This window comes from Diplotaxodon limnothrissa, linkage group LG10, assembly GCF_057381915.1.
Source record: "Diplotaxodon limnothrissa isolate DT_005_m linkage group LG10, D_limnothrissa_male_GT1.1, whole genome shotgun sequence".
Classification (NCBI taxonomy): Eukaryota; Metazoa; Chordata; class Actinopteri; order Cichliformes; family Cichlidae; genus Diplotaxodon; species Diplotaxodon limnothrissa.
This window is the reverse complement of record NC_140605.1, coordinates 13,047,931-13,061,951: the sequence shown is the minus strand read 5'-3', so window position 1 is coordinate 13,061,951 and position 14,021 is coordinate 13,047,931. Positions and strand designations below refer to the sequence as shown.

The following is a 14,021-nucleotide window of genomic DNA, read 5'->3' as shown; positions in this document are numbered from 1 at the left end:
GTTACTTGTGTTATTTTTGTTACTTGTGTTATTTTTTGTTTTATGTTAAGCACAAGATTGTTGTTGTTGTTGTCATTCCAGCCTCCGCTGACTCTTGTTGTGCTAGAAGCAGTTTTGAAGCAAAAATACAATATTCAGAAGACAAAATGTTGTGGAATTTTAACCATGAGCACAGTGCAGGTTCAGCAGTTGTGATTGTTTCTGTCCAGTCGAGCTCGTTAACTAAACATGTTGGCAGAAGCAGAAATAAAACTTTCAGAAGACAAAATGTTCTGATTTAAAGAAGGACCAAAGGAAGGAAAGCATAGGTTTTGATTAAGTCTGATAAACTAGAATTATAATTTATTGTTACATTAAAAGGAGCAAAATGAAATAAAAAGGCTATATCAAAAACAGGTTATAACATAGGAAATGTGAGGTTTTAAAATGAAGTTAGTGTCAGCGTTTTAAGAGAGTGGTAAAATGATGAGTAACGTTGAAGAATATATATAAATACAAGTCTATAAGTCAAGAACATAATTAGGATAAGGCTTTTGATTAAAGAGTCCCAACTATGATAAGTTAGGGAGATGCAGGAAAAGGTGTTTTGTTTCCTTTGCAGAAGATCTCGGCGACCACAGGGGGTGAGGATCCTGGAGGCCCGAGGCCGGATGGACCACAAGAGAGGGTCAGAGCGAGGACACAATGTATTGCGACCTCTGGTGTACCAGAGGTCGAGAGAGGGAGTGTGGAGCAGGGAAATTATTTTACTGCTATTGTTAAATAATCGTCATCGTCACCATTGCATTAATAATATAATCTGCAGCATTGATATTGCATTCAGAGGTTTAAACAGTGTGTGTCTTTCAGAAAGACTAAGTTGCAGAAAGTTTGCATTAATGAAAGCAGAGTCTAAGTTATTCTGAGGAGCAGGTTAGACGAGGCTATTTGATGAGCCTCTGGTCTGGTGGAAGGTCAGAAGTGCAACGGGTGAGATGAGAGAGCATTTGAGGACGACATATACACACACACACTTAGTTAGAGAGAATCATTTATAGGTGAGAGGTTAGTTATGTTTACTCGCAACTGTGAAAGAGGAACAGTTTCTTGTTGTCTCGGCAAGAAAGAGGAAATACCTGGTGTGAATACGTATGAATGGACGGTGACTGGACGGACGAACTGAACTAAGGTTGGACCAACTGGACACTGAGGTAAAGACTGGACTAAGGCTAAGCACATGACTGATGACTGTTCTGTTTTAAGTTCATTTTCATGACATAGATTGGATCATGAGTGGGGAAAACTGAGCATTTTTAGTTTTGTACATTATTTTGACACATGAAATGTGTCAAAATAAAGGGGGGATTTAAGGTTTAAGTTGAAATGGGTTTAGGATCATTTTAGGACTTTTGGGGTGTTTGATGATTTAGATATGGTAAAACTGAGGCAGACATTGTTATTTTCATGTTTAAGTTGAAGGATTAAAATGAACTGAATCCTGGTTAGAAGATAAACTCTTTACACACATAAAGAGCATTTAGATTAGGGCTGAACGATATATCGCATTTGCGATAATATCGCGACATGATCAAGTGCAATTTTCTAACCGCAAAGGCTGCGATTATACTGCGATTATATTATACAATTCATGGGCTGCATCCTCCTGAGGCCGCATTTGTAGACCGATTACGTCACAGCGACGCGCCGAAGGCTGTCCAAATTACTACCATATCCCAGAATTCATAGCGCGGCCCAGCCAAACTCCAGTTTCCAGCAATGGCGGCCGCTACTAAGTTTTAAAATTACTCATACTAATCTTTCTGGGTCACAAAATAAACTTTTAACATATTTTCAGGCGAGAAAGTAGTTGTGTAAACATCAAATATCTGCTCGGTTTATCAAGATATCCCATATTTGCAAAAGTGCTTCGACGTTTTCAGAGGCGTCTGCTACCCACCAGCTCGACAGCTAGCCGGGAGCTCGAGGGTTACTGATGCGGCCGAGAACGGCACAACTCCCGGCACATCATTTTCAGATCACCGCGGAGTTTCGCTGCTCGGGTTAAACGTAATATATAAGTCACTTAGACAACCTAAAAATGTTATTGTTGGGCTTTTTTCAGTGTTTTGTTTGTTCGTGAGTAAATCGGTTTGGCTGAGATTAAAGTTATTAGATTAGATAAAATAAAACTTTATTAATCCCCCGGGTGGGTTCCTCCTTGGTTTTCACACAGCTGACTAAACGTCAAACAGAAAACTTATTAAACAGAAGTATGAGACAGTCGAGAATTTACACCAGTGTCTGGTTATATTTTAGATAGCAAGAAGCAGACGGCCGAGTTTATTAAACTCCACCGAGACAGCGGTGACGCTAATCAGAACTAGACCGTCCAATTTCACGCCTTTAAATTTTAAAGGCGTGTTTGTGTGTGTGTTTATACAATTGCTATTATGTTTGCACTTTATGTGTAATGTTACTGACTGCAGAGATCAGTAAGATGTGTGTATTTTTTATTTATTAGTTTTATTTATTTAATATTATTTTTTAATTGAATGACTGTCTAGTAGTTCACAGATGTCGAAAAACTGAGTGTGGTAAAGCCACTGATTTTTTTTATGTATATTTCTGCAATCTGCACATTGTACTGACTTTCATTTTAATGTTTACACCAGGGTTCCTTGTCAGCACTTTATGCTCAGATGTTTGTAAGCTAAAAATAAACTATTGTGTATGTTCAAATATACTGTTGTGATTGAAGAAGTTAAATAAAAATGTCAGTCATCAATTCATGCATCACCTCATGTCATCATAACAGAGGTCTGTCTTCCAGGAAAGAACAGTTTAAAATTAATGTAATATAGTATTGGCCATACTATATGATGTATTGCTTGTCTTTGTTTAATAATACAGAAGACAAAGACCTTAAAAAATAATCGCATATCGCATCGCAATATTGGGGCAAAAAATCGCAATTAGATTATTTTCCATAATCGTTCAGCCCTAATTTAGATTAAGTAAAGTTAATATAAAGGATAGAGCCCAGAACATGATATCTTGAACCAACTTTGAATAATTAAGGGAACATTAGATGAACACAGTAGATTAGTGAGGTGTACCAGAGAGAGGCTTTTTGTTTTCTATCCTTTACAGGAGAACATTCCAGTAACACAGCGACCACAGGGGTGGCAAGAATCTCCAGTTTCGCAAACAGGTCACATCTGGATTACACGCTGTGGACAGGGCGACCCCGGAGGCAAAGGTGGTGTGGCTGAAGGTGCTCAAACGCAAGTGGAAGGAGCCACGCTGGACTGGTCCATACGAGGTCGTTGCCAGGACAACTACAGCAGTCCAACTGAAAGGGAAGGGCGACACCTGGTATCACTGGTCGCAGTGTGCACCAGCACATGAGAGCTTGGTTGAGGAAGAGGCTTCAACCAACACAGGTGTCAACAAACAGAGACAGAATAAACCCTCTCACCTGTGCAACAGGCCATTCAGTAGTCCACCTGGAAGGCTGAAGAAAGAAGAGCAGCAGCGGAGAAGGTCGTCACGCCATCAGAAAGGGGCAGTGATAAGTTAAAGGCTCCACAAAGAGGGGAGTTTCAGTCCAGAATCTAAAATCTATATAACAAGTCTAGAATACAAAGTTTATATAACATGATGCAAACAACCGAATCAGAGACACGTAATGGGAAGAAACGTATTAAAATGTTCCTTACAACTACATGTGTATTATATGCGATAATAGTAACCATGGCTCTGTTGTCTTTTGTCTGTATTTTGCAAGGCACTCCGGACCCCTTGTCTGAACACGGAGGCCAGTCCAGCCCAGCAGTTCCTGAGACTGTAGGTCCTAAAACAGGATCGCTAGAAAGACAAAAGCGCGAGGGGTCAGGTAAAGGTGATGAATGTCTCAGCAGAAATAATGGCATAGAGTTGAACTATGTTAAAGGGTCTACCAGCTCATTCATGTTAGATTTGTGTGACGTCATTAAATGTACAGGAGCCAGTAGTAGATGGAAAGTGTCAGACAACAGTGGGACCATTTATGCCAAAACAAGATAACTATGCATGTTTTAAGTTCTCTACTGATAATGAAAAGTACAAGGTGGGAGAGATCGATCCAACTTGGTGTGCCGTCACACTTCAGGGACGAACCACCAACAATGTAAGCGGCCCTAGCACGGTAATTGGAACCTGGGCAGGAAGTGGGCTCTATTATTATCGTGGGGAAAATACTCTGTTGGTTCATGTTCCTATAGGAAGCGTAGGGACATGTGCGATGGTGCGATTAGGAGCTCCACTCATGCTGATTGGGAATCAGGTAAAGGCTATTCCACAACGCAACACACGTACTCTAGCCGCCAGACGTCTGAGACATGTTTTGGTCAAAAGAGGGACCCAAGGTACACATGCTTATGATCCTCGCCTGAACTCGCCTAGGGGAGTTCCAGACGAATATAAGCTGGTGAATCCGATAGCTGCAGGATTTGAGAGTATATTCCTTTGGGTAACACCTAATAAGAATGTTGACCGCATTAACTATGTTCATTACAATCTGCTGAGACTTTCTAACCTAACCAGGGACGCCATGATGGGGTTCGCAGAACAATTGGGTCCAAGTTCTCTGATGGGAGTTCAAAATAGGATGGCGCTTGACATGTTATTGGCAGAGAGGGGAGGTGTGTGCTCGATGTTTGGAGATATGTGCTGCACGTATATCCCCAATAATACTGCCCCAGGTGGCTCAGTAACCCGAGCTCTGCAGGGCCTGAAAACTTTGTCTAAAACCATGCATGAGCACTCAGGGGCCTGTTCTTCGTACCGCGCTAAGTGAGTTAGCTGGATGAGATTGTTGACGATTTCGCGTGATCCTGGATCGTTCGGTTCCCCGAAGCCCATCCGGGACTTGCTGTCATAGCAACAGAGCCGTAAGCGTAAACCTGCTGGGGAGCAGGTTTACTTTATGTAAACAGGATTAGATCGCGGCCACGCAGGTATGTCCGCGTCATTCATACGAAAGCAACAGCGATATTCCACCACTGTTTCACCATAAATAAATAACATCAATGTAACTAAAGATAATGCAGCACTTGATCCTTTTATTGATTTCACACAGATACATACAGGTCATTCCCTAAAAAAGGGAAATGTACTATTAACATTCTATTACATGTATGTGATTATTACAGATGTAATTCATATTTCAGAGTAGCAATTGTAAATTACTTCGTGTAATCAAGATGAGAGACCACGGCTATAAAAGCGAAGGTGGATTTGGGAAGTCTGTCGCAGTCATATCCTGTCCGTTTACGCGAGCAACCCATTGCAGAAGGTGCAAGATTGATAAGGAGAGTCCTCAGAATTCAGCGTATATTGCGGGACAGACAGGATCCTTTAGCTCAGCGCGACAGTGTGCTCATAGAGAGATATCGATTTTCCCGTGAGGGTATTATTCACTTAACCAACTTGTTGACGAGGGGGTGCAGGACCACCACCTGTCTTTTTTTGCTCTGCCCTTTTCTTGGTTGCTGTTATGAACAAACAAACAGAGTATTCCAGGGTCTCTTTCCAAGAGACGACAAGCAATATAAGTGATAAATATTACCATTCTGTAGAATATTCTTATATTTCACTTTTACTTGTTCCCATGTTCTAGTGGGTCCTGTTGTGGCTCTAATGTGAAAGGGGATATAATATAACATATTATAATATAATATAATGTAATATAATATTGGATAATATGGTGTGATATGATAAATCTACCCTACCGCCTACTGGTGTTGGCCAGAGGGGCCGATGGCGCAATATGGCAGCCTGGCTTCTGTCAGTCTGCCCCAGGGCAGCTGTGGCTACAACCGTAGCTGCCTCCACCAGTGTGTGAATGTGAGAGTGAATGAATAGTGGCATTGTAAAGCGCTTTGGGTGCCTTGAAAAGCGCTATATAAATCCACTCCATTATTATTGTTATTATTGAATTACTTACGAGTTTGATTTGTCAGCAACTTTCTGCCAGCCCTCTCTCCTTGCTTTTGCAGCCTTTGCAGTGTTCCCTTGCGTTTTAATTAAACTCTGAAACTCCTGAAATCCCTCACTCAAGAGTTCTTGCTCTGCTGCCGAAAAATACCGAGCCGAGCGCGCTCCGTCGACATTTTCGCTGACCAATCAAAGGGTTGCCGATCAATGTTTCTACTATCGATGCGTAGCCCCTGTTGGGCCACCCAGTGATCTCACATTACTTCATCCAGCTATACTAATCGTCAACAACAGGTGTGTTCGGGGAACCGGAATAGCGAGCTCAGAGTTAGCGCGATGATTTGGTCTTGGATGTTTCATTTGATCTTGGATGTAGTAAGCGACGTACGAAGCACAGGGCCCAGGTATTGAAAACCCGCTGGCATCCTGGATGACATCTGTGTTTGGACAATGGTGTGGCTATATCAGTGATGTGCTCATTGGCTGTATTTTTGGGAATATTGGTCATCGCTGGTTGTTGTATCATTCCTTGTGTCAGAGGATTGTTGGTAAAGATAGTGGCGAGGGTTACGAACCCTGGCTGGGTTGAGGGCATCTACCAGATGAACCTGGAACCCATAGAGTGGGGCAGGGAGTGATACAACATGAAGTATGGTGACATTCCTGTGGGAATGTCAAAAGAGGGAATGTTGGGATTCAGAGATTCTTTTATTACTACCATATAATTTGCCTTATGAAGAATGTATTAATAACATGTTTCACAGTATCACTTATCAGTAATATTTCTTACAGGGTTTATATTGCATTGAATATGTCTGTCATCACATTGACCTTTCTATTTTATAGGTTGAGTTCATTTTATACATAATGCATAAATGTGCTTGGTTAAGAGTTGATGTTCCAGTCTAGAAGGTTTTAAGCTTCACTGGTGAGAGTGTCCAGATGATACATGTTGAGGGGAGATGAGAACATAGCAGGTTAATTGCATGCATGCTTACAATACACATAGTCAGGTTTGAGTGAAGGCCTAAGCGTCTTCTACTCCAGTCTGAGACTGGCTGCTAAAGTACTTTACTTAGTGATTAATGACGAGGGTCCAATTATTAGCTCTCAGAAATGCTAAGACCTGAAGTTATTACCTTAAAAGGCAAGTAATGAAGAAAGGAGAAGTTATATGTCAGTTTATAGTTATTAAAAGTATATGTGATGTACCCTTGTTTGCACGAATTGAACTTTTGTCCATCTGTCACCCTGTATTTTTGAACTGTATTGACGTAGGTGTGATATGTTATCCTATAAAACCAGAACCCAGTGTATTTTTGTCAGAGCAACCCATTCTGTATGCTGACGGTTGGTTGTTCTCCTGTGATAATAAAACTCATCGTTTGATTGCACTTTTCCGGAGCCTCCGTTGTTTTTTGTCTGGTCTGAAGTTGATCGATTTCGCAACAGTATGCACAAATATGACCCAAGATGGGACTCGCCAACCTGGATTGACTCAATAGGAGTTCCCAGGGGAGTTCCAGATGAGTATAAGTTAGTTAATCAGATAGCGGCCGGCTTTGAAAGTGTGTTTCTATGGATAACTCCGAATAAAAATGTCGATCGCATTAACTATGTCCATTATAATGTGTTGAGACTCTCTAATCTCCCTAGGGACGCGGTAGAAGGCCTTGCGGAACAATTAGGCCCGACGTCGTTAATGGGAATCCAGAATCGAATGGCCCTGGACATGTTGTTGGCTGAGAAAGGTGGTGTCTGTGCCATGTTTGGGGACATGTGTTGCACGTTCATACCCAACAATACTGCACCAGACGGTACGGTTACTAGGGCGCTTGAGAGTCTGAAAATGTTATCTAAAACCATGCATGAGCAATCAGGTGTGAACACTGGACCGGGAGACTGGTTCACGTCTGTCTTTGGGCAATGGAAGAGTGTTGTTATGTCTGCCATGTTTTCTTTTGTTGTTTTTCTTGTCATATTGATGATTGGATGTTGTCTCATCCCTCTGGTCCGGCGGCTTTTAGTAAAGATGCTGGAGAGAGCCCTGAGCTCAGGCTCAGCAGGTTCAGCTGCGCCGGAGTCCATGATGCCTTTGAGGGAGATTGTAGGCTGGACGGAGGAGTGAGACAAATCCTGGTGTAAGTTGGGCTCGCAAGCGAGCCCAAGAGGAGGAGTTGTCAAGAAAAACATGTAATTTCACTGCCATTATTTCATTATTATTTCATTAGTCTGCATCACTTAGTATCAGTTGATCATCACCATTATCATGTATCATTTATCATTTAGTAAATCTGCTTAATCTTGTATTCCAGAGCACGCAAAATAAGACACATTCCTCTGTAATATTCTATTATGCAAAAACCACCAGCATCTCTGTGGCTCCAGGCGGCCCAAAGTAAAGTCAGATGAGGACAGCGACCTTTTGTTGGCCTGGACAGACAATCTCACAAACTGCACACTCGGACACACAATTGTTTAGACCAGATGTTTTCCCTCATCCATATCTGGGAACATAAAGCCTGAGAAAGTGTTAGGTTTCTGAGAAGCTGAGTTCTAGGAAATGTTCTGACGTCATATTAGGCTATAAAGCTTTCTGTAACGAGCAGAGAAGCTCGAAGACCGGCTTCCCACACTGTATAACTGTGTGTGTTTAATAAATCACTTTTTGGACACTTCTGGGGACTCTGTCTGTGCTTATTTTTCCTTCCAAATAAAAAGAACCTTTACAAAAGAACTGTGCATTTCGTGTTGTTAAGACTGTTTCATCTGGGACCATTTTGCAATCTAACGCAAGCTTAATTAAGGATTCTGTTTGTTTTATTCCTTCTAAGCCCAAATGAATTTCTTGTGAATCTGTCTACTGTGAGCCTGGTGATTTTGTTACTGATGCCTGACTGCCAACTGTATAAAACAAAAAACTACACACAATATTCGAAGCACATAGCGCACAGTCGTAAATTCACCCTAATTTTGGTATGATCTGAGCTCAGGCACTGGGTGACTGAGCATAGCACTTACGCATGTGAGCGAGGGGGGAGAAACTGCTGCAGGAGAAGCGTAGACAGGCAGACAGAGGAGAGCTTAAGTTTGACCAGGTACCAAAGCAAATCATTCATACTGTACAAATAATGTAAATATGACGGTGTATCACAAAAGATTGATATCAAACTGATCACTTGACCCATATTACGTTACTTGCTCTTGGAGTGAATCAACAAATGGGGAAATGAAAATCCGAACAACAACAATGATGTTTTTTTAGAGAGTCTTAGCTTACATGTGTGTTTATTTCATATTTTCAGTTGTTTCCCTCCACGGCTAAACAAAGCACTGTAATCGGTTTCAGTTATGTACTGATGAACACAACAATTGACACAAGTGGCTTCTTTCAAAGAAAAAACTCAGGTAGATTTTATTTTATATATTATGCTTTGTATGTTGTTCAGTATATTTCTATGCAAAACAAGAGGAATTTCAATACACAGCAGTATATTCACAGCTGAAACCAGATATTTACATACACTTTAGGGAAAAAACATAAAAACATTTTTTTTTTCTGTTAAACATCAATTTAGAGTGAACTTGCAACTAGAAGATCACTGGCTGCTCTCTGCCCAGCATGGAGGTCACTGCAAACTCTCGGTACCTCAGCAGAGCTGGCAATATCATCAAGGACTACTCTCACCCCAGCAACCAACTGTTTGAACTATTACCGTCAGGCCGACGGTACAGGTCACATAAAACCAGGACAAACAGATTCAGGGATAGCTTCTTTCCCAGAGCTATCACCGTAGTAAATAAGAACAAATACAATTGAACCTATTCCATACCGTCACTGTCATTATATTATGCTGCTATTCATACTGTCATTATATTAATGCTGCTATCCTGTATATATTGTACAAACTATTGTTTGAGTACTTACGATTGTTTTTTTGTACTTTTTATATTTTACATTTATATTTATTATTGAAACTTGCACCAAGGGAGTGGCACTCCAATTTCGTTGTACTCTGTACAATGACAATAAAGGCTATTCTAACTTGTTTTGTTTTAGATAAATAAATATTGAAATATCTTTTGAATTAGTTAAATGTCAGAATATATATATAGAGAGAGAGCTGTCTATTATTTATCACTTTCATCAAATTTAGGAGTACATATACACTAAGTTTATTGTTAATTAAGAAGAAAACTGCAGATGATTGCATTCTGATCTTAAGCAGCCTCTGATAGGTTAGTAGAGTCGGATTTTTTAGTAGAGTCCTCTGTCCTCTGCTGGATGTGTTGGAGAACACTTTCAGCCCTCTGAGGACTGCATACCACTGCCTGAGCCAAGCCAATGTGCCACTAAGCTCCAGCCAGTGTCCACACTGCCAGAGGTCTCCACACATGCTGGTTCGGTGTCTGTCTCCGCTGAAGGGTCAGAGGAACCCGTTTGAGCTGTCTGTCTCGGCTGGAGGGCCCAAGGAGCCCATTCAGCCACCTGTCTATGCTGAAGGGTCAGAGACCTGTTCGGCCTCCTGTCTCCTTTATAGTCGAAAAAGATGTGCTCCTGGTGCACTGGCCATTGCTGCTACTCAAATCGAGCGTGGACCTGGACCTCCAGCAGGCCCCGGGGACCTACATCACACCTTGCTCTTGTCTCCCTTACAGCTGAAAAAGGTCCATGCTTGTGCCCTGGCCCTTCTGAAATTCCCTCTCCATTTAGCCGAGGCAGTGAGTCGGCCTCCTGTCTCCCTTACGGTCGAAAAAGATGTGCTCCTGGGCGCACTGGCCCTGCTGCTACTCACATCGGGCATGGCCCTTGCCCTCCAGCAGGCCCCGGGGACCCACATCCTCCCCTGCTCTACTCCCCCACTAGCTTCTTCTCCTGCAGTTACCCTCCACCACATATCCAGCATGGCCCTTGACCTCCAGCAGGCCTCGGGGACGCACATCCTCCCCTGCTCTACTCCCACACTAGCTTCTTCTCCTGCAGTTACCCTCCACCACATATCCAGCATGGCCCTTGACCTCCAGCAGGCCTCGGGGACGCACATCCTCCCCTGCTCTACTCCCACACTAGCTTCTTCTCCTGCAGTTACCCTCCACCACATATCCAGCATGGCCCTTGACCTCCAGCAGGCCTCGGGGACGCACATCCTCCCCTGCTCTACTCCCACACTAGCTTCTTCTCCTGCAGTTACCCTCCACCACATATCCAGCATGGCCCTTGCCCTCCAGCAGGCCCCGGGGACCCACATCCTCCCCTGCTCTACTCCCCCACTAGCTTCTTCTCCTGCAGTTACCCTCCACCACATATCCAGCACATATCCAGCTAACCCTAACCCACTACAATTCGTCCTGATTGTAGCACAAGTGGAACCAATAAGCAGGATTCATTGGCAAGCAGACAACCAGTTCCAACTACTGGGAAGAACCAGTGCGATGCATTTTGTGGTACGCGTCGTGGTAGCTCCTGCTAGGATTTAGGACAGACCTGAGGCTGATGAGAAGGATCTGGGTGTTGCAGGGCCGTCCTGGCTGACACGGCGCTGCGTGAAGCTCTGGGATGCTGCCTCTGGACTGGCACACTGGGGTGGTGGTTCCCCTGTTTAAAGACCTAGACCTGAGCGTGTGCTCCAACTGTCACACTCCTCAGCCTCCTCTATGCCAGGGTGTGTCTGTCAGTCAGGCCTCTGATTCAGGAGGAAGCAGTTTGTGTCCTGGTCATGATCACTGGAGCAGCTTGTTATCCTCTCGACTGCAGGGTCCGTGGGAGTTTGCACAACCAGTCTACATGTGGTTTGTGAGGCTTCTACTTTTGTAGGATCTTCATCTTACAGTACAAAGAGCCTTTGCTGCAGCTGTTGTTGTGTTTTGGCGCCTCATGGATAACTTTTCATGTCATTTGAGTTTCAGGCTTGTTGGTGTTGCTGAGCTGTGTGCATCGTCTGCGTGGGTTTGTCAGCATAATGGGGCTCATATTAAAATGACTTTACAGTCACAGAGAAAAACTTTAAAACACAAAATCAACACTTTGAACCATCGTGGAAACTACGTGTCCTTACTTGTCATCAAATGATGAGTGTGCGTCCTCACCAGGTGTCACAATCATGTGTATCAAAACGTGTGTAACTGTTAAACAGCAAAATGTGTTAAAGCTGAAAGTCTGACTGTTCAAAGGTGAAACTACAAACACTTGTACATATACAGCTCCCTCCATAATGGCCTGAGGAAAACCAAAGACCTGATGTGATTTCATGTTTTCTTTGTTTCACAGTTTAAAAGTTTGTGGTTCTGTTCTCAGACCTTTGTCACTCACATGTTGTGCATCAGCTGTTTATGTCACTGTGCAGCCAAACTAACTCCCCTCATGTGTTTCCTTTGCAGCTGCTCCTCTGGATAGCATTGAGTCCCTGGCTGCCTACTACGTGAGCTGCGTCAGGCAGGTGCAGCCGGACGGCCCGTACAGAGTCGCTGGATATTCTTCTGGTGCCTGTGTAGCATTTGAAATGTGCTCTCAGCTGCAGACCCAGAATCAGCCTGTGGAGTTCCTGTTTCTCTTTGATGGCTCACATTCATATGTGGCAGCGTACACACAGGTCAGAGAAACACTCGCGCATCTTTATTTCATGTATATGCTGTATAGCGTGTGTGATGTTGGTTTTGAAGGATGAGCTCTGGTCACATGATCTGCATGTGAACAGGTTTAACTGTGTTTTTGATTTGCAGAGCTACAGAGCCAAGCTAACACCCGGCAACGAGTCTGAGGCTGAGACTGAAGCCTTGTGTGCCTTCATCCAGCAGTTCACTGGCATTGAATACAACAAGGTATACTGTCTCTGACCCACAGGTTCACACACAAGTATTCCTTTATGTGGCATCAGCGTTAAAGGCCACACAACCTGAGCTTTTGCCTCACGGCGCCTGTAAGGTAAAGATGGTGACTGTAACACAGTCTGGAGCTGCTGTTCCAGCACAGTCTGTGTGTGGTGCAGGTTTGACTCAACAATGATGTGATGTTTGGAGCTGTTATGGAGACTAAAGTAAAACATGCGGTTAAATCAAACCTTCGTACAGTTTCTCACTGAAAGCTGACATTTGTAACTCCTGAATATCAAAACATCTTCATTTTGCATTTTCATATACATAAGATCTGTGATGTTCATTAATTATGTGTCACTTACTTTTCTGAAAACAACAATATCTCCGCGAGCACGCGGTAACGTTTGCTATGAACTTACAGTCGTCTCCATGGTTACATCCTACAGCTTTTGGAGACTCTGCTCCCGCTGTCAGACCTGAATGCACGCGTCAGTGTGGCCGTGGACCTAATCACCTCCGCTCACAAGGACATCGACCGAGACTCACTGCACTTTGCAGCCTCCGCCTTCTACTACAAGCTAAAGGCTGCTGATGCATATGTACCTACTGCAAAATACCACGGCAGCGTGAAGCTGCTGCGCGCCGAAACCAGCAGCGAATATGAGCAAAACCTGGGAGCTGACTATAAGCTCAGCGAGGTACCGATGCACATTTACATCAGTCTGTAGTACTTATCTTCACTGTGCGTGTGTGCGCTTGTGTGTGTTTCTATAAACTCTGTCTGAGCCTTCCAATGTTCAAACTGTGTACTGCGTCTTTCTTCAGGTCTGTGATGGCGAGGTGTCGGTCCACGTCATCAAGGGAGATCACCACACTTTCCTAGAAGGCGCGGGGGCGGAGTCTATCAAGAACATCATTCATAACTCGCTGGCTGAGCGAGCTGTCAAACCAAGGGAGGGTTAAACATCCACCGTCTCTTCACCCTAATTCCTCAGCTTTCCCCAAACTAGACTGTAAATGTGTCATTATAGGAAGTGTTTGCACTGCTTATGTTTACACGCTACTGTTATCCTAATATCCCAAATGTTAATGGTTAGTGAACCAGTCGACATCCCATCATCTCACAGCTCCATCGATTCCAACTGCAAGTTTTGTTTTTTGTTGCCATATGTTGTTGTTTGCAGAAGTTCATCCCACAACAAAATAACGTGGTTAAAAAATTAATGTAACAAAGTAACAAACACTGACACATT

The 14,021-nt window shown here is 43.3% G+C and overlaps 1 protein-coding gene across 1 annotated transcript; it reads left to right on the top strand.

Annotated features, from left to right (window-relative positions):
* The first annotated feature begins 12,425 nt into the window (after positions 1-12,425).
* On the top strand, positions 12,426-13,775 carry LOC146623966 (fatty acid synthase-like). Its single transcript, XM_085363552.1, has 4 exons — positions 12,426-12,545; positions 12,676-12,774; positions 13,215-13,466; positions 13,594-13,775. The coding sequence occupies exons 1-4, from the start codon at positions 12,456-12,458 to the stop codon at positions 13,729-13,731; spliced, it is 579 nt and encodes a 192-aa protein (XP_085219678.1). The 5' UTR covers positions 12,426-12,455; the 3' UTR covers positions 13,732-13,775.
* The last annotated feature ends 246 nt before the right edge of the window (positions 13,776-14,021 follow it).